Source organism: Budorcas taxicolor, chromosome 1 (genome assembly GCF_023091745.1).
Source record: "Budorcas taxicolor isolate Tak-1 chromosome 1, Takin1.1, whole genome shotgun sequence".
NCBI lineage: Eukaryota > Metazoa > Chordata > Mammalia > Artiodactyla > Bovidae > Budorcas > Budorcas taxicolor.
In genome coordinates this window covers 128,762,157-128,785,748 of record NC_068910.1, presented here as the reverse complement: position 1 = coordinate 128,785,748, position 23,592 = coordinate 128,762,157, and the positions used below count along the sequence as shown (strand labels likewise).

At 44.9% G+C, this 23,592-nt stretch overlaps 1 protein-coding gene across 2 annotated transcripts in view; it reads right to left on the bottom strand.

Moving 5' to 3' along the window:
* ARHGAP31 (Rho GTPase activating protein 31) overlaps window positions 1-23,592 on the bottom strand; it is a 118,664-nt gene that overhangs the window by 8,429 nt on the left and 86,643 nt on the right. For both annotated transcript variants that reach the window (XM_052640758.1, XM_052640765.1), the window contains exons 7-10: window positions 22,187-22,385; window positions 17,808-17,932; window positions 7,836-7,898; window positions 4,607-5,182 (exon numbers count right to left, since the gene is read on the bottom strand). In XM_052640758.1, the coding sequence (XP_052496718.1) occupies window positions 4,607-5,182; window positions 7,836-7,898; window positions 17,808-17,932; window positions 22,187-22,385 (963 nt within the window). The remainder of the gene's footprint in view (window positions 1-4,606; window positions 5,183-7,835; window positions 7,899-17,807; window positions 17,933-22,186; window positions 22,386-23,592) is intronic.

Here is a 23,592-nt window from a genome sequence, read left to right as displayed (position 1 = left end):
AGCTGCCTTAGTTAAACTCCACCTTTGGGGCCTTCCTGAGCAAGGGCTGGGTGAGAGTCTCCCTTCAGAAAAAGTCCTGAGGGAGAAAACCAGAAACACAAGGCAGACACTTGAGACAGAATACCATCTGTGTGCAAAGAAACTATCCCTCGCAGATGCATAAGAGTCTGAGGAAGTGGTGCAGGCCTCACACAGCTATGAACCCCATGGAATTCAGCACTGGGAATATATCCTAGTTATTCAGTCCATCTCCTAAAGATGACATTTGAGTTGTGTCCTGTCTTTTACTATTATAAATAATGCCATGATGTGCATACACATTTTGCGCTTGTGCAGCTACTTATTTAGGACAAATTCTTGGAAGTGAAACTTCTGGGTAAAAGGGTAATGCATCAGTGATTTAAAAAAAAATACTTTCTTCCCCTTTTACTAAGATCTCTTAGTTGGATGTTGGCCAGTGTCTCTTTTTGCAAAGCTCAGGATCTTCCACTTGTTGACTGTAGACTCTTAAAGCGAGGAGTGGAAGAAAGGCCTGCACTACATGTGAGCTTGTTCAGATCACTCTCTGTCCTGCTCAAAGCCCTCCTCACTCTGGCCCAGTCACATGTCCACTCTCCTCCCACTCCCTGGGGTAGACAGTGAGCAGACCCAGTAGCCCTGACCGGCCTTGTATTCCCCTGCTCTGGTCCTTCCTGAGACTCAAACCTTCCCCATTTCAAGACATTAACCTAGTAACATATCTTTTGGAGCCTCCCCAGACCACGCCCTCCCGCTCCACTTCCTACAGCACTCACTGTTTTTACCTGTGTGGGGCTAAGCCATCAGGTTACCATTTTCTTTCCACTCGTATGTGACGCCCCTCCCTGGGTTAAGCTTCTCAGCACAGAGGCAGTACCTATGTCAAGAAACTATCGTGTAAGGGACTAGGAGTCCAGTACTTGCTGTGGCTGGATACTTGCAAGCTGTAGAGGAGTCTCTGCAGCTCAGAAGAGGAGGAGGGGCATTGTCAGATGGCCAGCATGGGATGCTTTATATATGAAGTGGGTGGCCATGGAGACAGAGACTTCTTATGTCCCCTAGTATCCTTTCTCTTCCTCATTTTGAAATAGAACCATCTCAGCCACTGAAGTTTAGCTAGGCACCTGACCATCCAGTCAGCCACGCTTCTCAGCCTCCCTTGAAGGTCAGCACGGCCATGAGAGGTTTGGCACATGGGATGGAAGTAGAAGTTTGGCCGAAAGTAGAAGAATGGGTTTGAGCAGAGTGACTAAAACTTTGAATCGGGTTACCTGGAAAATTGTCTTAATTCTTTTTAACTATTGCTATTGCACAGAAGAAATAAAAAAATAATGTATTAAGGAAGGTGGAGTTCTTCATTTGGAATAATTATAAAAGAAGGTAATTAAAACCGATGTTAACCTAACCCCACCAGAGATAAAGGTGAGCCCCCCACCCACCCTGCAATGTCCCTGAAACTTTTGGCATCTCCCTCTGGCCACTGGTCCTAGATTCACATGGCTGCCTCCTATAAGGTCCCTCATTCTGCCCTGTCTGTCACTAGTCACAGTCAGGGAAGCAGGCTGAAGCCTCCACCAGTGTCTTTCCAAGACCAATTTGATACAGACTGGGTATTCTGATTTAGAGAGATGGAAGGAGAGAGGGGAAAAAAAGATAACAGATTGTCTGCCAAAGACCCCTTGGTGGGGGGGCCCTCTCTTTTAAGAAGGACAACCAGTCACATAAAAGCCTTTAGAAACACTTTTCTCCTCAAAGGTTTCACTTCCTCTTCTAGCCCTCACCCTGTTCCACCCACACCAGCCCATAGAGCATTCTCCAGATAGGGTATCACTTAACACCCCTGAGTTTTCACTCCTCTATGCCCCATCCTGAAGGGAAGGGGGAGGAGAATGTTTACTGAGCGTCCTCTGAGGGCCACACTCTAAGCAGGCATTTCATGAACACTCTCCCATGGAGAACTCCTCCCAGCCCTTGAGACAGGAGCCATCTCCACTCTGCAGAAGAGAAACAGGCTCAGAGATACAAACCAGATCTCATGCTGCCCTAAAGTGGTGAAGCTGAAATCTGGACCCTTCCAGCTGGAGTCCAAAATCTAGACACTTCTCATAATGGCCCAGGGCCTCTCGGCGCAGAACTCCCTTTTCCATGTCTTCTGCATTAAAAAGTCCTACACGTTAATGAAGGCCCAAATGTCACCACTTCTGAGAAGGGTTTCTGGAATCCTCCTGAGAGGACTGCTTCCTGCTATTGATCTCTTTTCTGAACCCCTCTTTCCTAGCACTTTGGGAACTTATGTGCTCCCTCATTCAAAAAGCCCAATGGAGCATGTATCCAGACAAAACTACAATTAAAAAAGATACATGCACCCCTACATTGATAGCAGCACTATTCATAATAGCCAAGATGTGGAAAAATCTAACGCCCATCAACAGATGAATGGATAAAGGAGATGTGATACACATGCACAATGGGACCCTGCTGCTGCTGCTGCGTCGCTCCAGTCGTGTCCGACTCTGTGTGACCCCAGAGACGGCAGCCCACCAGGCTCCCCTGTCCCTGGGATTCTCCAGGCAAGAACACTGGAGTGGGTTGCCATCTCCTCCAATGCATGAAAGTGAAAAGTGAAAGTGAAGTTGCTCAGTCGTGTCCGACTCTTCACAACTCCATGGACTGCAGCCTACCAGGCTCCTCCGCCCATGGGATTTTCCAGGCAAGAGTGCTGGAGTGGGGTGCCATTTCCTTCTCCAACAATGGAATACTACTCAGCCATAAAATAGAATGAAATAATGCCATTTGCAGCAACACGGATGCAACTAGAGATTATCATCCTAAGCGAAGTAAGTCAGAAAGAGAAAAACAAGTACTATCTGATATCACTTGTATGTGGATATTATTTGAATATGGGAACTAAAATATGACACAAATGGAAACTTCCATGGCAGTCCAGTGGTTAATACTTCACCTTGCATGGTAGGGGGTGTGGGTTCAATCCCTGGTTGGGGAACTAAGATCCCACATGCCTTGTGGCCAAAAAACCAAAACATAAAAAAGAAACAATATTGTAACAATTCAATAAAGACTTTAAAAATGGTCCACGTCAAAAAAAAAACCTTTAAAATATGAAACAAATAAACCTATCTGCAAAACAGAAACAGACTCGTGGGCATAGAGAACAGACTTGTGCCTGCCAAGTGGGAGGGGTTTCGGGAGGATGGGGTTGATAGATATAAACTTTTATATATGGAATGGACAAACAACAAGGTCCCACTGCATAGCACAGATAACTATATTCAACATCCTATGACAAACTTTAATGGGAAAGAATATTAAAAATGTATATGTATGTATAAGTGAATCACTTTGCTGTACAGCAAAAATTAATACAACACTATAAATCAACTATACTTCAATTTAAAAAATAAAGTCTCAAAAAAGAAAAAAAAAAAAGCCCAAGGAGGGTGTTAGGCTACTTCTACCAGTTGACTCTGTGCTGCAGGAGGGTGCAGGGTTTCAGTTTCCCTTCCTAGCCTGTGAGCTTGCTGGGGGAAGGGATTGCGTTTTAAGAATCTTTGTAACCCTACAGCCCGCAGCAAACATGAGAGGGAGCATGGTAGAATGCTTGGATTTTTTTAAAAGTCTGGATTAAAATCCTGACTTTTATATGTCCTTGCTAGGAGCCCTCAGGCAAGTTGACAAATTCTTCTCTTAGCAAACAGGGATAATAGTAACTATGTAACAACCTCAAGGAGTTGTTGTGAGGAGAAATGAGATAAATGCAGAACCCTTAGGACAGTGCCTGACATCATGATAAGTAATCAGAAAAAGCTAATATTAATTGAAATAGAAATATTCTTAAACCACAAGAAGAATCTGTTGGTTTGTCTCTCAGTCATCTTTTCCTCTGAGGTTCTCATTATTTCCCTTTTGTGTTGCTCACAGTATGTTGTTGGTTCTCACTCCAGACAGGGCCCAGAGACTCAAGCTTGGCCAATCTTAGACTCCTATTCATCCAGCCACAGTGATTGGCCCAAGGCTGGGCATGTGACCCAAGCAGACCCAATCAGAGTCCTCGCTGTGTTTGATACAAGGAAACTGAGAGGCAGATGCTCCTTCTCATTGCTCAGGCTGCTAGCCATGTTCCGGGCAGACATGAGGTAGAAATTTGGGATGGGTGGATGGAGAGATTGTGTCTGAAAGAGCTGAATCCCTAATTCCAGCTCTGCATTCCATTCCATGAGCTTCTCTCCCCTTCCTTCTCACTATGTGAGTGAATAAAATAATAATAACAAGTAACATTTACATAGTACTTGCTATGTACTAGACCCTGTTCTGAGAGCTTTACATGTATTAACTAATACTCACAAATTAATATTCCCATTTTACAGATCAAGAAGCTGAGGCATGGAGTGGTTATGTAAACTTGTTGAAGACTGTACAACAAAATGACTAAGCCTGGACTTGTAACCAGGCAGTCTGGCTCCAGAGCCCATGGTTCGAACCACTTACTACACTGTCTTGCAACAAGACAATGTTTAAGTCTGGTTTTTCCTCTCTTGCAATGGAAAGAGACCCTCTCCTCCCCTTTTACCTGTAGAAGTCTCAGCACTCAGTGGCTTCTCCTCTTCAGGCCAATCTCCACTCTCTGAGCCCTGGAAAGAAAACTCTTCCAGGCTGGAAAGAGACTGTAGCTCCTTGGGGGGGGTTCTGCATGGGGTGCTGTTGGTGCTGATGACAGCTGATACGCGGAGTGGCACAGACACAGCAAAGGGCTTGGAAATGTTCAGGGCCTTGCGCTGGTGACGGGGAGAAGGCTCCATTTGGAATAGGCTGCTGGTGAAGACAGATCTGCTGGGGCTGTCGTTCGAGGTGTAGAACATGCCCAGCATCTTCGGGGCCGTTTGCTCACTCTCGGGATCTTCGATGGGTCGGAACACCTTCAGCTGCTCAGGCGGGGCCCGGGCCTGAGCCCCCTGCAGCTGGCTTCGGTCTCCGCTCACATCAAAGCCGCCCTCCGCCCCGGCCGGCACCCCCTCCTGGCCCCATTCACCCTCCTGCTTGCTGAGGCCACAGGAGCTGCCAGTGCTAGTCAAGTGCATTTTCGCTGCTGGGACGAAAAACCCACCAGTGGTGACGGTTCGACTGAGATTTCCTTTGGTTTCTTTCCCTAGGGAAAAAGCAAGCAAACCTGGTCAGCAGTCTGAGTACAGGCCTCACTGCAGAGATTTCCAGGAAGGGCCAGCACATAATACTTGAATATTGGCAAGACTGGAAAGGCACAGCATGCTAATGACGGTATGTTGTTGCTGTTTAGTTACTAAATTGTGTCCGACTCTTTAGTGACCCATGGGCTGTAGCCCACCAGGCTTCTCTGTTAAAGGGATTTTCCAGACGAGAATACTGCTGTGGGTTGCCGTTTCCTTCCGCTGGGGATCTTCCTGACCCAGGGATGGAAGCTGTGTCGCCTGCATTGGCAGGTAGATTCTTTACCACTGAGCCAGCAGGGAAGCTCATCAATAAGGGTATAGCTATCCTAATAAAGACAGGTACATAACATTTGGTTGACAAGAGGAAACATGTGCACAGAATTTTGTTATATCTTGATAGAACCTTCTGCTGTTGTGTCACAGGTATCATAGTCAAACCTATGGTTTTTCCAGAGGTCACATATGGATGTAAGAGTTGGACCATAAAGAAGACTGAAAGTCGAAGAATAGATGCCTTCAAATTGTGTGCGGGAGAAGACTCTAAGAGTCCCTTGGACTGCAAGGAGATCAAACCAGTCAATTCTAAAGGAAATCAACCCTGAATATTCACCAGAAGGACTGATGCTGAAGCTGAAACTCCAATACTTTGGCCACCTGATGTGAAGAATCGACTCACTGGAAAAGGACCCTGATGCTGGGAAAAGTGGAGGGCAGGAGGAGAAGGGGACATCAGAGGATGAGATAGTTGGATGGCATCACCGACTCAGTGGACATGAATTTGAGTAAACTCTGGGACAGGGAAGGACAGGGAAGCCTGGCATGCTGCAGTCCATGGGGTCAAAAAGTCAGACACGACTGAGCAACTGAACAACCACACATGTATCTGAGTTAAACTTTGCAGGTAGAGCAGTTTCCAAAAGAAAGATACTGCTGAAATGGCTAAAGGGAACAGTCATCCACCAAGCATTAAACGTAGATCATGAAAAAATAAAAAGATGATGAAGTCAAATGAAGTCGCTCAGTCATGTCCGACTCTTTGCGACCCCATGGACTACATGTAGCCTACCAGGCTCCTCTGTCCATGGGATTTTCCTGGCAATAGTACTGGAGTGGATTGCCATTTCCTTCTCCAGGGGATCTTCCTGACCCAGGGATTGAACCCAAAAAGATGATGGGAGATGACAAAATGACGTTTGCTCAAAATGAAGATGAAGACAAAAAGGGCAAAATAATAAAGTCTTGTTTCATTTTAAAACTTATTTAAGTTTTCTCTGGCAGATGGACCCAGACAGGGGTTAGATTTCCCAGCAAGGAAAGAGATGCTGTCCTCAGCTAGACCTTTCCACCTTTTCCCAGGCTTCTTCCTGCTGATTCAGAGTCTCAGAAACTAGAAATGTAAATTAACTAAATGTTAGAAAGCACAGCTGTGAGGAGTGAGTTCCTGACTGACTTAGAAGTGAAGGCAAAGAAAAGTCTGTATGGGAAATAACGAAGCTGAGGGGACAGCAACCAAATTGCCAGGGATCTGGAAAAAAATTCTCACAACGTGCTACATCTTAGATAACATTGGATTTAAAATTCTTAAAAACGCTCTGTAGGAGAAGTGTAATTATCTCCCTGAACACATGAGGAAACGAGACTTGAGAGGTGAGATAACTTCCCCAAAGCCCACGGAAGTGGTGACCTAGCTTTTGAAATACTAAATTCTGCAAAACTGGGCAAGAACTGCCCCCAAGAGGCTTCAGAACCAAGTAAACTGATGAATATAAAGGTGAGAAAATGCTAAAAGGATCGTGTCCACTTAAAAAGACCTCATGGAATATTTTACAAGTTTAGAATTATTTTTTGGAAGTCATTTCTAAAGATTTTCTGTTTTGTTTCAGGCTGCCTCATTTAGCAAAGAGCAAAATATCTTGTATTAAAGGGACTGGAAAGTTATGGTTTGGGGGAGTTTAAACTTCCTGCTGCTAGAGAAGCCCTGGGTCTTGCAAGTTGTAGCAATGCTTGCTAACTACAAAAATGCTTGTCACCTTGTTAGTTAACAGACACAGAAGTGAGGGCAACAGCATGTCAGCCTCTTAAGGCTGAAGCTGTAAGAACCACTGTGGTGAGGTGCTGCTTTGGTGACGGGTGTCATGAGGCTGTGTGCGCATCTACTCAATAAGTGAGGACCAGCTGTGCGCCAGGCTGGTGCCGTCGGTGCTTATTAATGAACAAAGGAAGGAATCTCCCAACTAAGAATCCTGAATTGACAAACACAATGAAGTCCATGCCTATGGAAACACCGAAACTCAAAACTCTTCTTTATGCCCCAAGAGGGAGCCACTTCTGCTTTAGTTTTCAGGTGTTGATCTATTATCTGCTTCAGGATGGAATGTAAAGAGGCTGTTGTCTCCAGCTACGGTTGGAGGAAGGCTGGAGAAACAGGCCTCTGGGAGAAGGGGCTATGCCGGCATCTGAAGTTCAGGGTCAGGGAGGAATCTGGGCCTGGGGGATTGCGTGTGAGCTAGACTGGAGACGAGCAACTTCTGGGGTTGATGAAGCAAGTCCTGTGTGGGGGCACCACTCCTCCAGCTGTGATCCCCAGTTCCCAAGCCAGCTGTGAGATCTTACCTTCCACAGGCACTGAGCACAGTGAGTCCATGCTTTTAGCTGGTCGGATGGTAGCCTTTTCCACTAAAGACAAAAGAAAAGAACATCCCTGGTGAATGCACTTTCAGAGGAAGTGTTTAGAACAATAGGTCAGACTGTAGGTACAAAAGAGAAATTTCTTTGGGAAAAATTTTCAAGTATTTATAAATTTCCCCATTGGAAAACATTCTCCATGCCACCTCAGATGTTCTCACTTTCTTTAGGGGACTGACCTTATACAAATAGGGTAATTATAGATCAAAAGTTTATTAACATTTTACAGATAAAGGTAGATTACAATTTTGTCACAAAGCTCTGAGCCAGTGAGGAGTCCTGAACTCAATTTTACTTTACAGAAAAGATTCAAAGATTCATCCATAGGGTAGAACCCATGGGGCTCCAGCTAACGCCTCCTAGATGATGGGCCAGGCAGCAGGATTCTTGACTGTAGCCACATTACTCAACAACCAGAAATTTAGTACAACAGGTGAGAGGGCCCAGGGAACTTTCCCCTCTGTCTCTAAGGAGTCACCTTTTCCCTGTGGGTCACCCTTCTCCCACAAGCAGCTCTGCTTCTTGCTCCCCTAAAGCTCTCACCCACCAACCTCATCCTGGAGCAGATCCCAACCAAACCTTTTTGGAGCACCTACTATGAGCCTGAAGGACGCTATGCATCTTTGTAAGCCACTTAAGGAGGTTTTCAGAAGAGTGTGAAAATTTATTAGTCCATGTATAGGCATAAGCAGTTTCACAAAATCATCTCTTTTCAGAAAGCCAAACTGGCTAGAAGGTAGTTCCTTCCAGGTCAAACTTGCTAGGATGGGAGAGAGGGCAATTTAGAAGCTGGCCAGGGCTTCTAAAGTAACTCTTTAGAAGTGGCTTTAAGGTAACTTTGGATCCAGACATATCTGACTTTGACTCCCAATTCTCCCACTGTTGGCCTCAGATAAGTAGCTTACCTTTTTGAACTTTCATTTTTTTGACATGAAAAGGAAGAAAAGTAGAGCTGTTATGAGGATGAAAGGAGTAATGCATATAAAGTAGGTTGTATTAATCTAGAATCAAGTAAATGCTGAAGAAGTCATTATTGTTTATTGTTGTTGTTGTTGATGGTATTCAGGATAAACCAGGGCTCAGCAACAAGGGAGAACCCAGGAGATGGTTCTAAAAGAAGCACTCAGAGTTGCCCTAGCCCCAGTTGGGTCCTGACTCACACTTGTTTAATCCCTCTTTCAAAATTCCTTTTTTCCTTCTTGGTCCACATCCTGCTTCTTTTGAGAGGCTCTGAATTAACCCCTTAGCCTCCCAGGCTCGGAGCTTCTCTGCCTGGGGCCCACTGGGCTCTGGAAGACTTAGCAGTGGTGATGCCAAGACTGCCTTCCACCTCCTTCCTTTCAGAAGTAAGCAGAATTCTCATCCTTGGAAGATCGACTATTTCCACAAGTTTACAAAATGACTTCTAAAACTGCTGGCCATTGGGACTTCCCTGGTGGTCCAGTGGTTAAGAATCCACCATCAAATGTAGGAGACATGGGTTCGATCCTTGGTGGGGGAACTAAGATCAATATGCTGTGGAGCAATGAAGCCTGCTTGCTGCAACAAAGAGCCTGTGTGCCACAACAACCAAGACTCAACGCAGACAAGTAAACAGATATTTGAAGTGCAGTGAAGTCGCTCAGTCGTGTCCGACTCTTTGCGACCCCATGGACTGTAGCTCTCCAGGCTCCTCTGTCCGTGGGATTCTCCAGGCAAGAATACTGGAGTGGGTTGCCATTTTTAGAAACAAACAAAAAATCTTGCCTGGCTAGCCTCCTTTTATTCATGTATTCATTTTTCCCTTTGGCTACACTATACAGTTTGCACGGTAGCTTCTCTGGTAACTCAGCTGGTAAAGAATCTGCCTGCAACGTGGGAGACCTGGGTTCAATCCCTGGGTTGGGAAGATCCCCTGGAGGAGGGCATGGCAATCCACTCCAGTATTCTTGCCTGGAGAATCCCCATGGACAGAGGAGCCTGGCGGGCTACAGTCCATGGGGAGTCAGACACGACTGAGTGACTAAGCACAAGCACACATGTAGCTTGCGGGATCTCAGTTCCCTGACCAGGGATTGAACTCCAGCTATGAACTGGACACTTTCACTCAGTGAAAGTGCCGAATCCTAACCACGAGACCACCCGGAGATCTCCAAACATGTATTCGGCGACAAAATTTTGCCTGGTGACCCTGAGTGCCAGAGAGAACAGGCAACAGTTCTGGCTGCAGGGCCATCAGTGTTCACCTTTCCTGTGGGACCCTCTGTCTGACAATGAAGCTCCTTGTGGCCCCAGTGGACACAGAAGGGAACAGTCTCCAACAATTCCCTGGCTCCTTGTCTGGACAGTGGCTAAGCACTCAAGGCTCTGTGGCCTATGACGATACAGGTGTCCCTCAGTATTTGCAGAGGATTGGTTCCAGGACGCCCACAGATACCATAATCCACTGAAAGTTCAAGCTCCTTATATAAAAGGTGAACTACAATCAGCCTGGTCTACCCATACGTCCCACATATGCAGATATGAAGGCCTAACTGTAGATACTGATTTATTCATTCACAGACCTGAATTCCCCTGGTCTTTCAGGGAAGGGCTTTGTTTGTTTGTTTTGCTTTATTTACTTCTTTCTTTTTGGCTGAGCTAGGTCTTCATTGCAGTGTGCAGGCTTCTCATTGCATGGCTTCTCTTGTTGGAGAGAACAGGCTCTAAGCACACGGGCTTAGCTGCTCTGTGGCAAGTGGGATGTTCCCAAACCAGGGATTGAATCCATGCCCCTTTCATTGGCAGGTGGATTCTTAACCACTGGACCACCAGGAAAGTCTGGCTAACTGTGTTTAGATTATTTTTTTCTGCCTGGGACCTTGGCCTCATGGAAATGCACTCACCCGTTTTCTTTGGGTCCTTGAGTTCCCTCTCTTAGATGATCTCTGTGGCTTTATTTCCCTGCTCAAAGGAGTTCACTTTAGAGGGCTCCCTAGAATCTTCCTGTTTGATAAATATTGACACAAATTCTAGCACACATGTGTCTGGGAGACTTCAGAGTTTATGCATCTCCATTCAGTCAGTACCCAAGTTTTTCTTACCCTTTCATTCAGCTCAGTTCAGTTGCTCAGTTGTGTCCAACTCTTTGTGACCCCAAGGACTACACCACGCAAGGCTTCCCTGTTCATCACCAACTCCCAGAGCTTGCTTAAACTCATGTCCATCGAGTTGGTGATGCCATCCAACCATCTCATCCTCTGTCATCCCCTTCTCCTCCTGCCTTCAATTTTTCCCAGCATTAGGGTCTTTTCCAGTGAGTCAGTTCTTCACATTAGGCCAAAGTATTGGAGTTTCAACTTCAGCATCAGTCATTCTAGTGAATATTCAGGACTGATTTCCTTTAGGATGGACTAGTTGGATCTCCTTGCACTCCAAGGGACTCTCAAAGAGTTGTCTCTAACACCACAGTTCAAAAGCATCAATTCTTCAGCGCTCAGCTTTCTTTATGGTCCAGCTCTCACATCCATACATGACTACTGGAAAAACCGTAGCCTTGACTAGACAGATCTTTGCTGGAAAAGTAATGTCTCTACTTTTTAATATGCTGTCTAGGTTGGTCATAGCTTTTCTTCCAAGGAGCAAATGTCTTTTAATTTCATGGCTGCAGTCACCATCTGCAGTGATTTTGGAGTCCAAAAAAATAAAGTCTGTCACTGTTTCCCTTGTTTCCCCATCTATTTGCCATGAAGTGATGGGACCAGATGCCATGATCTTTGTTTTTTGAATGTTGAGTTTTAAGCCAGCTTTTTCTCTCTCCTCTTTCACTTTCATCAAGAGGCTCTCTAGTTCCTCTTCAGTTTCTGCCATAGGGTGGTGTCTTCTGGGTAGCAGCTTATTTGTATTTCTCCCGGCGGTCTTGATTTCAGCTTGTGCTTCATTCAGCCCAGCATTTCGTATTATATATGAAATATTATATACTCTGCATATAAGTTAAATAAGCAGGGTGACAATATACAGCCTTGATGTACTCCTTTCCCAATTTGGAACCAGTCTGTTGTCCCATGTCCAGTTCTAACTGTTGCTTCTTGACCTGCATACAGATTTCTCAGGAGGCAGGTCAGGTGGTCTGTTATTCCCATCTCTTTAAGAATTTTCCACAGTTTGTTGTGATCCACATAGTCAAAGGCTTTGGTATAGTCGATAAAGCAGAAGTAGATGGAACCGTCTTGCTTTTCCTATGATCCAAAGCATGTGGGCAGTTTAATCTCTGGTTCCTCTGCCTTTTCTAAATCCAGCTTGTGCATCTGGAAGTTCACCATTCACATATTGTTGAAGCTTTGCTTGGGGAATTTTAAATATTACTTTGCTAGTGTGAGATGAGTGAAATTGTGAGATGAGTGAAATTGTGTGGTAGTTTGAACATTCTTTGACATTGCCCTTCTTTGGGATTGGAATAACAACTGACCTCTTCCAGTCCTGTGGCCACTGCTGAGTTTTCCGAATTTGCTGGCATGTAGAGGGCAGCACTTTCACAGCATCATCTTTTAGAATTTGAAATAGCTCAATTGGAATTCCATTATTTCCACTAGCTTTGTTCATAGTGATGCTTCCTAAGGCCCACGTGACTTCACATTCCAGGATGTCTGGCTCTAGGTGAGTGATCACACCATCGTGGTTATTAGGATCATGACGATCTTTTTGCATAGTTCTGTGTAGTCTTGACACCTCTTCTTAATATCTTCTGCTTCTCTTAGGTCCATACCATTTCTGTCCTTTATTGAGCCCATCTTTGCATGAAATGTTTCCTTGGTATCTCTAATTTTCTTGAAGAGATCACTAGTCCTTCCCATTCTATTGTTTTCCTCTATTTCTTTGCATTGATCATTGAGGAAGGCTTTCTTATCTCTCCATGCTATTCTTTGGAACTCTGCATTCAGATGAATGTATCTTTCCTTTTCTCATTTGCCTTTAGCTTCTCTTCTTTTCTCAGCTATTTGTAAGGCCTCCTCCAACAACCATTTTGCCTTTTTGCATTTCTTTTCCTTAGGGATGGTCTTGATCCCTGCCTCCTGTATAATGTCAGGAACCTCTGTCCATAATTCTTCAGGCACTCTGTCTATCAGATCTAATCCCTTGAATCTATTGTCACTTCCACTGTACAAACGTAAAGGATTTGCTGTATGGAGGTCATACCTGAATGGTGTAGTGGTTTTCCGTACTTTCTTCAATTTAGGTCTGAATTTTACAGTAAGGAGTTCATGATCTGAGCCACAATAAGCTCCTGGTCTTTTCACTGACTGTATAGAGCTTCTCCATCTTTGGATGCAAAGAATATAATCAATCTGATTTTGGTATTGAAAATCTGGTGATGTCCATGTGTAGAGTCTTCTCTTGTGTTGTTGGAAGAGGGTGTTTGCTATGACCAGTACGTTCTTTTGGTAAAACTCTGTTAGCCTTTTCCCTGATTGATTTTGTACTCCAAGGTCAAAGTTGCCTGTTACTCCAGGTATCTCTTGACTTCCGACTTTTGCATTCCAGTCCCCTCTGATGAAAAGAACATCTTTTTTGGATATTAGTTCTAGAAGGTCTTATAGGTCTTCAAAGAACTGCTCAACTTCAGCTTCTTCAGCAGTACTGGTTGGGGCATAGAGACTGTGATATTGAATGGTTTGCCTTGGAAATGAACAGAGATCATTCTGTCGTTTTTGAGATTGCACCCAAGTACTGCATTTCAGACTCTTTTGCTGACTATAGAAATGGAGGGCTACTCCATTTCTTCTAAGGGATTCTTGCCTACAGTAGTAGATATAATGATAATCTGAATTAAATTCACCCATTCCAGTCCATTTTAGTTCACTCTTGCCATCTCCTGTTTGACCACTTCTAATTTACCTTGATTCATGGACCTAACATTCCAGGTTCCTATGCAATATTGCTCTTTAGTATCTCCTATTTCTGTTCCATTTTCTAAACATGGTTAAACATCCCTTCACCTGCACCCCCTCCCCACAAAATACTCCAGTACTATAAACATGGTAAATCAACTTTTAAAATGTTCTTAATTATGAAACTTTAAAAAAAGATTTAAAAAGTATTTAAATATGTTAAATATTTAACACTGCTTTCCTTTTTTCACAAGTATATTTCAACAAATAATGAGGCTATTACAGGGTTATGACCACCCCCTACTCTCCCCCACCCAGTCTTTAATTTCTAGGGTTTCAACAACACTCTTCTAGTGAAACATGGCCGCTCAGGCAATAGTCAAGGTCAGAGAGAGCTATTTATATTGACACCGATGGTTCTTTAATTGCACCTCTGCACCCCATCAAAAGCCAGCCATTTTGATGAACTATTTCTGACTAGCTTGTTCATGAGATAGCAGTGGTTTTCAACTCTGGCTGCATACTGGAATCTCCTGGGGAGCTTTTAAAAAGTTACCAATACTCTGACTTTATCACAGTCCTCCTGACGCAGAGCTGCTGTGGGTGTGAACCACATCCTGTGGGTGACTCTGAGGTGCAGCCGAGCTGAGGAGCGGCCAGGGACGTCCTGTACATTCTATGAATTTACCACTGTTTGATCCAGCACCTGGAGCTTCTTCCTTTCAAAAACCACACGGGGGTGGAAATCTTCCTAAGTCACAATCAAAGCAAATCACTTATTCTATTTTTATTCAATTGTTTTGTTCTTTTAACTTTTTGGTACTTGGTGAACCTCTTACACTGTGGCACTAATTCTGTAACTGAAGTTCTCTCTGATGTGCTTCAGCAAATCTATTATTAGATCAGGAGTTTACGGCGACCTGTCCTCTTCACCTGGCTATCTTGCCGTTTTGTGAAATACATTTTCCCCCATATAATGGATATTACAGATGGGTGCCCAGAATCCATTTCCTTCCCCTTCTCACAGAGCCCTGTCCAGCTTGGGTGTACCTCATTCCTCACCCAACAGGCATAATGCCATTCCTCATGCCAGTGATTGGTTCAGGAATCCAGTCCTAAACTGGTCAGCACACAGCACTCTCCTGGCCGTAACGATCGACCCATGTGACTAAGTGAAGGCTACTATTGTGGGGTGGGGAGTGGGGAGGGCGACAGATACTTAATGTGGAGGTTCTGGGAAAGAAGGGTCCCTGCACCAAGAAGCAAGCTACCAGAAATGATGTTCTTTCTCCTTCTGGTCATAATGATAGTCAAAGGTAAAACCTAGAACTCTTAATACTATACCGACTTTGTTGCTGCAAAGGGAGCCAGTCTGAGGATAAAGCTGACCCTCAGAGGAGGGCATAGCTGAGGAAAACATGGAGAAATGGAAACACAGCCATTGGACTAAATCGTCCCTGAAGCTTTCCCTACATCTGGGTGTCCCAATAAGTTACCTCCTTGCATAAGCCAATAGAGTTGGATTTGCTCTTACTTGCAGCTGAAACCAAGCTTCCCAGGTGGTGCAATGGTAAAGAATCTACCGGCCAATGCAGGAGACGCAGATGTGGGTTCAATCTCTGGTTTGGGAAGACCCCTTGAAGTAGGAAATGGCAATTTGCTCCAGTATTCTTGCCTGGAAAATTCCATGGACAGAGGATCCTGGCGGGCTGCAGTCCATGGGGTCCAAGGAGTCGGACACAACTGAGCACACACACAGCCTAAACCACTACACCCACTATACCTGGTGAAATCCCCATTACTCCAGTAGGACAATGTGATGACTTCTAACATCTATGCTTTATGATCCTTGGCACACAGTTATAACCAGTGCTGAGGAAGGTTCTTAAAGATATTCTCTCAATTTCCTCTACAGACATTAGTTTTTTTCCCCCCAAACCTTTATTGTTAAGAATTTCAAACATTCAGAACCACTGAAGACCTCTAAACCTACCATCTAGGTTCACATTTTGCCATATGTTTGGTTCATCTATTTCTAATCTATTTATCTACCTACATACTTAAATTTTGCAGAATCATTTGAAAGTGAGTCTCAGTATTTTGACACTTCATCTTTAAATACTTAACTTTAGCATATGCCTCTAAAGCACCAGCAAACTATGAAAATTTACTATTTTCAATATCATCTAAAATCTAGCCTATTTATCCTCAAAATTGTCTTTTGTAAAAAAATTTTTTTTTGTTTATTGTTAGCTGCACTGGGTCTTCATTGCTGCTTGTGGATCTCCTCTAGTTTTGGCGAGCAGGGGCCACTCTTCACTGCAGTGTGGAGGCCTCGCCCTGTGGTGGCTTCCCTCGTTGCCGAGCACGTGCTCCAGAGTGTGGGCTTTAGTAGCTGTGGCGCACAGACTTAGCTGCTCTGCAGCACGTGAGATCTTCCTGGACCAGGGATCAAACTCATGTTCCCTGCATTGGCAGGTGGATTCTTTTTTACCACTGGACAACCCAGGAAGCCCTGTAGTCTTTTTTATTTTTTCAAACTAAGATTCAATCAAGGTTTGCTCATTGCATTTGAATGTTTACCTTTTACTACTTGTTTTCATAACTATTGCTCTCATTTTTAAAAAATCATGCTTTCAGTCTGTAACACTAAATGCCACTGTGGCAAATTTCTTTGGCCTTCCCTTTCTGATACAATATTCAGCTTGATTGATTATATTCCCCATTTTATAGTGGTTCCCTTGGTTCCCTCCTGCATCAGTTCTACTTACTACTCAGATATAATTCCCACAGGGCAGCATCCTTATTTAAATGTCAGATCTTCCTTACAGTAAAGTTCATTAATAAACGTAGAAAGAATGATGGAAGTGGAAAATTACCATATGGTAAATACCATAGTTAGAACTGTTATAGGCAAGAACCACTGATGGATATTAAAATTCATGGATGAAAGTATCATGAGGAAAAGAATATTTGCATGGTCTGAAAGTATCTCCCACAAGACACTTATTAATTGCAAAGGAAAAAAATAGTAACTTCACAGGAACAAACCTTGTAGACGGCACTTTAACCGAGTGATCAAGGTTGACATCACCAACAATAAAACACTGACCTCATGGGCCCTCTGATATGACACACTGTGACGGGCACAGCATTTGTAACCTCAATCTAACCATGAGAAAACATCAGACAATCCCAAACTGAGGTATATTCTACAAAATAAATGGCCAAAACTCTTCCAAAGTGTCAAAGTCAGAAAGACGGAGGAGCTGCCTAGGTTGAGAGGAGCTGCCTAGGTTGGAAAACTAAGGAAGTATGACATCTAAATGCAATGTGGGTTCCTTGACTAGATCCTGGCTCCGTGGGGCCTGGACATTAGTAGGACAAAAGGCCAAATACAAATAACATCTGTAAATTATTTAGCAGTATTACATTGATATTAACATTATGGTTTTGATCATTGTATTACAGTTATTTAATACATTAGCTTTGGGGGAAGCTGCATGACGGGTATATGGATTCTCTGTGTACTATTTTTGAAAAATTTTTGTAAACCCAAAATTATTAGAAAAAAAAAAAAAAACAAAACAGGACTTCCAAGGTGGTCCAGTGGTTGGGAATCCACCTGTCAAGGCAGGGGACAGGGGTTCCATCCCTGCTCTGGGAAGACCCCACACGCCTCAAGAGCAATGAGACCCATGCGCCACAACTACTGAGCTTATGCTCTAAAGCCCACGTGCCACAACTACTGACGCCCTCACACCTAGAGCTAGTGCTCCGAAACAAGAGCAGCCACTGCAATGAACAGCCAGTGCACCGCAACGAAGAGTAGCATCTGCTCGCTGCAACAGAGAAAAGCCCGCGTGGCAAAGAAGACCCAGTGCCGCCAAAAACAAATAGATAAACTTAGGAAGAAACAAAAAAGGCTCTTCAGCTAATTTATAAGTTTCTCTTCTAGGATTAGTGAGCTTGACCCAAACCAAAGACTGAAGAAACAGAACTCAAAATATATATCTATATCTCTCTTATGAACATAACCATTGTTGATTCTTACCTGAGAGCCTCTGTCCTCTCACAAATACACTCCCGTTTCTACTCAGCTTTGATTTGGAGTCTGATCCAGAACGTCCCAGGTTAAATATTGATTTCCACTTCTTGGATTTACTGGAGAGCTTTCTTCTAAAAGAGCCAAGCCACAGGGGGTAAGTTGGATAACTAGCCATTTCAATGGGACTCTAAACTATCGAAGGAATATCCCAAACATGTTCTTAGTTATGAACGACTCTGACATGGCAAGAAATTCTTTTTGAAAATCCAAGCTGAGCCTGACTCTCACCCTGTCCAAGGATGGCCTTGATGACCAAGCCAGGTTTTCATGAGTCAGAGTGAAGGACCACATTTTTCAGATGTGCTATTAAAAGCAGGAAAGTGAAACCGGCTTAATCGTGTCTGACTCTTTGTGACCCCATGGACTGTAGCCCACCAGGTTTCTCAGGCCATGGAATTCTCCAGGCCAGAATACTGGATTGGGTTGCCATTTCCTCCTCCAGGGGATCTTCCTGACCCAGGGACTGAACCCAGGCCTCCCGCGTTGAAGGCAGATTCTTTACCCATTTGAGCCATGAGGGAAGCCCATTAAAAGCAGGGGTTGGGGGCAAACAGAGGCAGGGGTTGGTGGGAGACTCAGAGGTCACAAGCAACCACAGTTCTGGGAATTCTGGTAGAAATTCTGATGAACACTTTCCTCCTGGGTTTTTAAAGACATCTATTTCTTACAGGAGTAAACACTAAAGGCCAGAGACCTCAGTCCTTTTATGCTCCCTGCCCTGCAGCCACACTTCTGGGACATACACAGGTGAGGAGAAGGCTAGGGAGACTTCAGTGGGCTGGACAGGCGGTGGATGAGAAAGCAACTTGGAAGAGAGCCTGGCCTGGGAGAGCTGCAGACTGCTGGGTGTGGTCAGTGGTCACTGCAGAGAAACACAGAGGGTGGCCACTGTGTCTCTGGCTTTGTCTCTCATTTCCCTGATGAAGCAGGGATAGTTGAGTGCTAGACTTAAACTGAAGAATGTAGGGAAAACCACTACACCGTTCAGGTATGACCTAAAGCAAATCCCTTACGATTATATAGCATAAGTGAGAAATAGATTCAAGGGATAAGATCTGATAGACAGAGTGCCTGAAGAATTACGGACAGAGGTTCGTGACATTGTTCAGGAGGCAGGGAGCAAGACCATCCCCAAGGAAAAGAAATGCAAAAAGGCAAAATGGTTGTCTGAGGAGGCCTTACAAATAGCAGTGAAAAGAAGAGAAGCAAAAGGCAAAGGAGAAAAGGAAAGATATGCCCAATTGAATGCAAAGTTCCAAAGAATAGCAAGAAGAGATAAGAAAGCTTTCCTCAACGATCAATGCAAAGAAACAGAGGAAAACAATAGAATAGGAAAGATTAGAGATCTCTTCAAGAAAATTAGAGATACCAAAGGAACATTTCATGCAAAGATGGGCTCGATAAAGGACAGAAATGGTCTGGACCTAACAGAAGCAGAAGATATTAAGAAGTGGCAAGACTACACAGAAGAACTATACAAAAAAGATCTTCATAACCCAGATAATCACAATGGTGTGATGCTTCACCTAGAGCCAGACATCCTGGAATGTGAAGTCACGTGGGCCTTAGGAAGCATCACTATGAACAAAGCTAGTGGAGATGATGGAATTCCAGTTGAGCTATTTCAAATCCTAAAAATGATGCTGTGAAAGTGCTGCACTCAACACGCCAGCAAATTTGGAAAACTCAGCAGTGGCCACAGGACTGGAAGAGGTCAGTTGTTATTCCAATCCCAAAGAAAGGCAATGCCAAAGAATGTTCAAACTACCAATTGCTCTCATCTCACACACTAGCAAAGTAATACTTAAAATTCTCCAAGCCAGGCTTCAACAGTACATGAACCATGAACTTCCAGATGTTCAAGCTGGATTTAGAAAAGGCAGAGGAACCAGAGATCAAATTGCCATCATCCATTGGATCATCGGAAATGCAAGAGAGTTCCAGAAAAACATCTACTTCTGCTTTATTGACTATGCCAAAGCCTTTGACTATGTGGATCAAAACAAACTGTGGAAAATTCAGAAAGAGATGGGAATACCAGACCACCTGACCTGCCTCCTGAGAAATCTGTATGCAGGTCAGGAAGCAACAGTTAGAACTGGACATGGGACAACAGACTGGTTCCAAACTGGGAAAGGAGTACGTCAAGGCTGTATACTGTCACCCTGCTTATTTAACTTCTATGCAGAGTACATCATGAGAAATGCTAGGCTGAATGAAGCACAAGCTGAAATCAACATTGCTGGGAGAAATATCAATAACCTCAGATAGGCAGATGACACCATCCTTATGGAAGAAAGCAAAGAACTAAAGAGCCTCTAGATGAAAGTGAAAGAGGAGAGTGAAAAAGTTGGCTTAAAACTCAGCATTCAGAAAACGAAGATCACGGCATCCAGTCCCATCACTTCATGGCAAATAGATGGGGAAACAGTACAAACAGTGTCAGACTTTATTTTTTGGGGCTCCAAAATCACTGCAGATGTTGACTGCAGCCATGGAATTAAAAGACGCTTACTTCTTGGAAGAAAAGTTATGACCAACCTAGATAGCATATTAAAAAGCAGAAACATTACTTTGCCAACAAAGGTCTGTCTAGTCAAGGCTATGGTTTTTCCAGTGGGCATGCATGGATGTGAGAGTTGGACTATAAAGACAGCTAAGCATCAAAGAATCAATGCTTTTGAAGTGTGGTGTTGGAGAAGACTCTTGAGAGTCCCTTGGACAGCAAGGAGATCCAACCCGTCCATCCTAATGGAAATCAGTCCTGAATATTCATTGGAAGAACTGATGCTGAAGCTGAAACTCCAGTACTTTGGCCATCTGATGTGAAGAGCTGACTCATTTGAAAAGACCCTGATGCTGGGAAAGATTGAAGGTGGGAAGAGAAGGGGATGACAGAGGATGAGATGGCTGGATGGCATTACCGACTCAATGGACCTGAGTTTGAGTGAACTCCGGGAGTTGGTGATGGACAGGGAGGCCTGGTGTGCTGCAGTCCATGGGGTCACAAAGAGTCAGACACGACTGAGTGACTGAACTGAACTGAACTCAGACAGGGCCCAGAGGACCTGCTGCCACCAGAGGTCACCACAGAGGCCTTACCGGGCTCTGGCTGGCCTAGCCATTATATTTCATAAAGTTCTGGGATGAAACCCTGGCACCTGTGGGCTCCACAGAGGACCTCTTCTCCACAGAACACATGCTTCTACCATCAGGCATAGACCTGCAGTGCTTCGTGGTTTCTGTCGGATCTAGCCTAATGTTGTCAAGCACTTGGCCTTAGGGTAGATTTTACAGTATCGCCTATACCTTGAGGCACGGTGCACCCCAGGTGTGGTTGACAGCCCAGGGAAGGTATACTTGATTGTCCTTCAGAGGTATCCTTCTTCCTGATACCTGGATGAAAGTCTCATCCTCCAGGGATTTGGAGGGAGGGGCAGTGCCATCTGTGCCCTCCAGGAAATGGAGCGTTTCCTGCCAGGTGAGATCCAGTCACCCTTCCCAGGCACCCAGCACGCTCTCCCCCCTCAGAGGGAAACAGCCGTGCCTTCATGTGGAGGACACTGACAAGAAGCCTGCGGGGTCCGCTTTCACACCTCCTTTCACTGACCAAACAGCAAGGATGATACTCTTCAATGAAAAGATTGCCTTCCGGCTCCTCCACCTACTGTCTGCCTAGAATTTAGGACTCTTGCTTCCATAACCGAGGAATGTGTGGAAACCAGGGTTACAACAGAAGAAATGAAAAGGAGAAGTGAGGAAAGACACGAGTGAAAATGGTGTTTGTTTTGTTTTTGGAGGGAAGGGAGGGCTCTGACAGGTAGCAGAGGAGGAACAGAAGCCAGGATGCATGTCCTCAAGTGCCGTGTCCTCAAGAGTTTTCAGGCCAGAGTGGTGGTTTGTCAACTTGTCCTCCGTCCGTCTCCACGCCTTTTATAATGTGCTGTGAAGGTGAAGGGTGGGAGGAGGCAGCCAAATTTTTCTGTTTAGCAACCTTCCTTTTGAAAACATCAAGGCTATTTTGTCTAAGCTAGGAAATAAGGGATTTTAGTTATGATTCTTGACACCTATGAGCCCTATCCCCACCACAGTACTAGGGATCTCTGGTGGGAGATCAAGGTCTCAAAGACTTTCGGGCAGTGAGGGAATGCACATTGGTGATGTCGTGGCATCAGCTCCCATCTCTTCTGGAAGGCCGCCTTACCCCCCCAAACCAGATCACAACCCCAGACCATGCTGCCATTATAGCCCCGAGACTCTAACCACTTCCTCCTCTGTCCCCCGCCACCCAAACATCTCCCAGAATTTGAAAGAAAGCCACTTACTTGTTGTCTGGTAACTCAAGGACAGTGTGGAAGAGGGTGCCCATGGGAGGGACAATCTCGGGCAGGCTATTCTCTCTTCTTTCCTTCCTGGCGGGATGATTAGTAGCCAGGCTCCGGGCCTGAGCTTCCTCCAGACTCACCAACTTCATGGGCAGGGAGAGGGCGGGCAGGGTCAGGCTCTTCATGATCGGCCGGTTTTCTGTAAAGAAAAGAGAAGAGCTCATAGACCTCTTGGGAATGGATCTGTTCACCAGTTCCAGCCAGATGCCCACAGCCACAGCTCCCCCATTCCTGACCTCCTGGCAGGGGCTTCTCTTGGGCATGGTGGGGTCTGTGGCAAAGACTACATATAGGAATGTGATAGCAATCCTGGCCACCCCCAGCCAGAGGGCACACAGAGGCTTCGGAAGGTACCCTGCATTCCTGTACTTTTCAGAGATGGACTATTCATTCATTCACACAACAACATATTGAGCACTTACTGTGGGCCAGAGTAACAGCTGAGGGTACTTGCCCCTGGGTACTGCCTAGTCCTTCGGTCAGGTGAGAATGTGTCTTCAGCCACAGAGGTGGTCTCACTCAGCTAGGGTGGGGAGATTATCCCTTCTCTCTTGGCAACCCACTCCAGTACTCTTGCCTAGAAAACCCCATGGACGGAGGAGCCTGGTAGGCTGCAGTCCATGGGGTCTTGAAGAGTCGGACACGACTCCACTTTCACTTTCACTTTTCACTTTCATGCACTGGAGAAGGAAATGGCAACCCACTCTAGTGTTCTTGCCTGGAGAATCCCAGGGACGGTGGAGCCTGGTAGGCTGCTGTTTATGGAGTCACACAGAATCAGACACAACTGAAGTGACTTAGCAGCAGCAGCTGCAGCTGGAAAACATGGCCTCCAAGGCAATTTAAGGTTGGAGGTCCATACAGTCAAAGCTATGGGTTTTTCCAGTAGTCATATACAGATGTGAGATCATAAATAAGGCTGAGGGCTGAGGAATGCTTTTGAACTGTGGTGCTAGAGAAGACTCTTGAGAGTCCCTTGGACTGCAAGGAGATCAAACCGGCCAATCCTAAAGAAAATCAGCCCTGAATATTCATTGGAATGACTGAAGCTGAAACTGAAGATCCAATACTCTGGCCACCTGATGCAAAGAGCCGGCTCACTGGAAAAGACCCTGAGGCTGGGAAAGATTGAGGGCAGGAAGAGAAGGGGGCAGCAGAGGGTGAGATAGTTAAATAGTATCGCTGACTCAATGGACATGAATATAAGCAAACTCCAGGAGATAGTGAAGGATAGGGCAGCCTGGCATGCAGTCCATGGGGTTGCAAAGAGTTGGATATGAATGACTTAGTGACTGAACAACGACAACAAATGACTTATTCCATTTTGTGTAAATGTTAAGTATGTT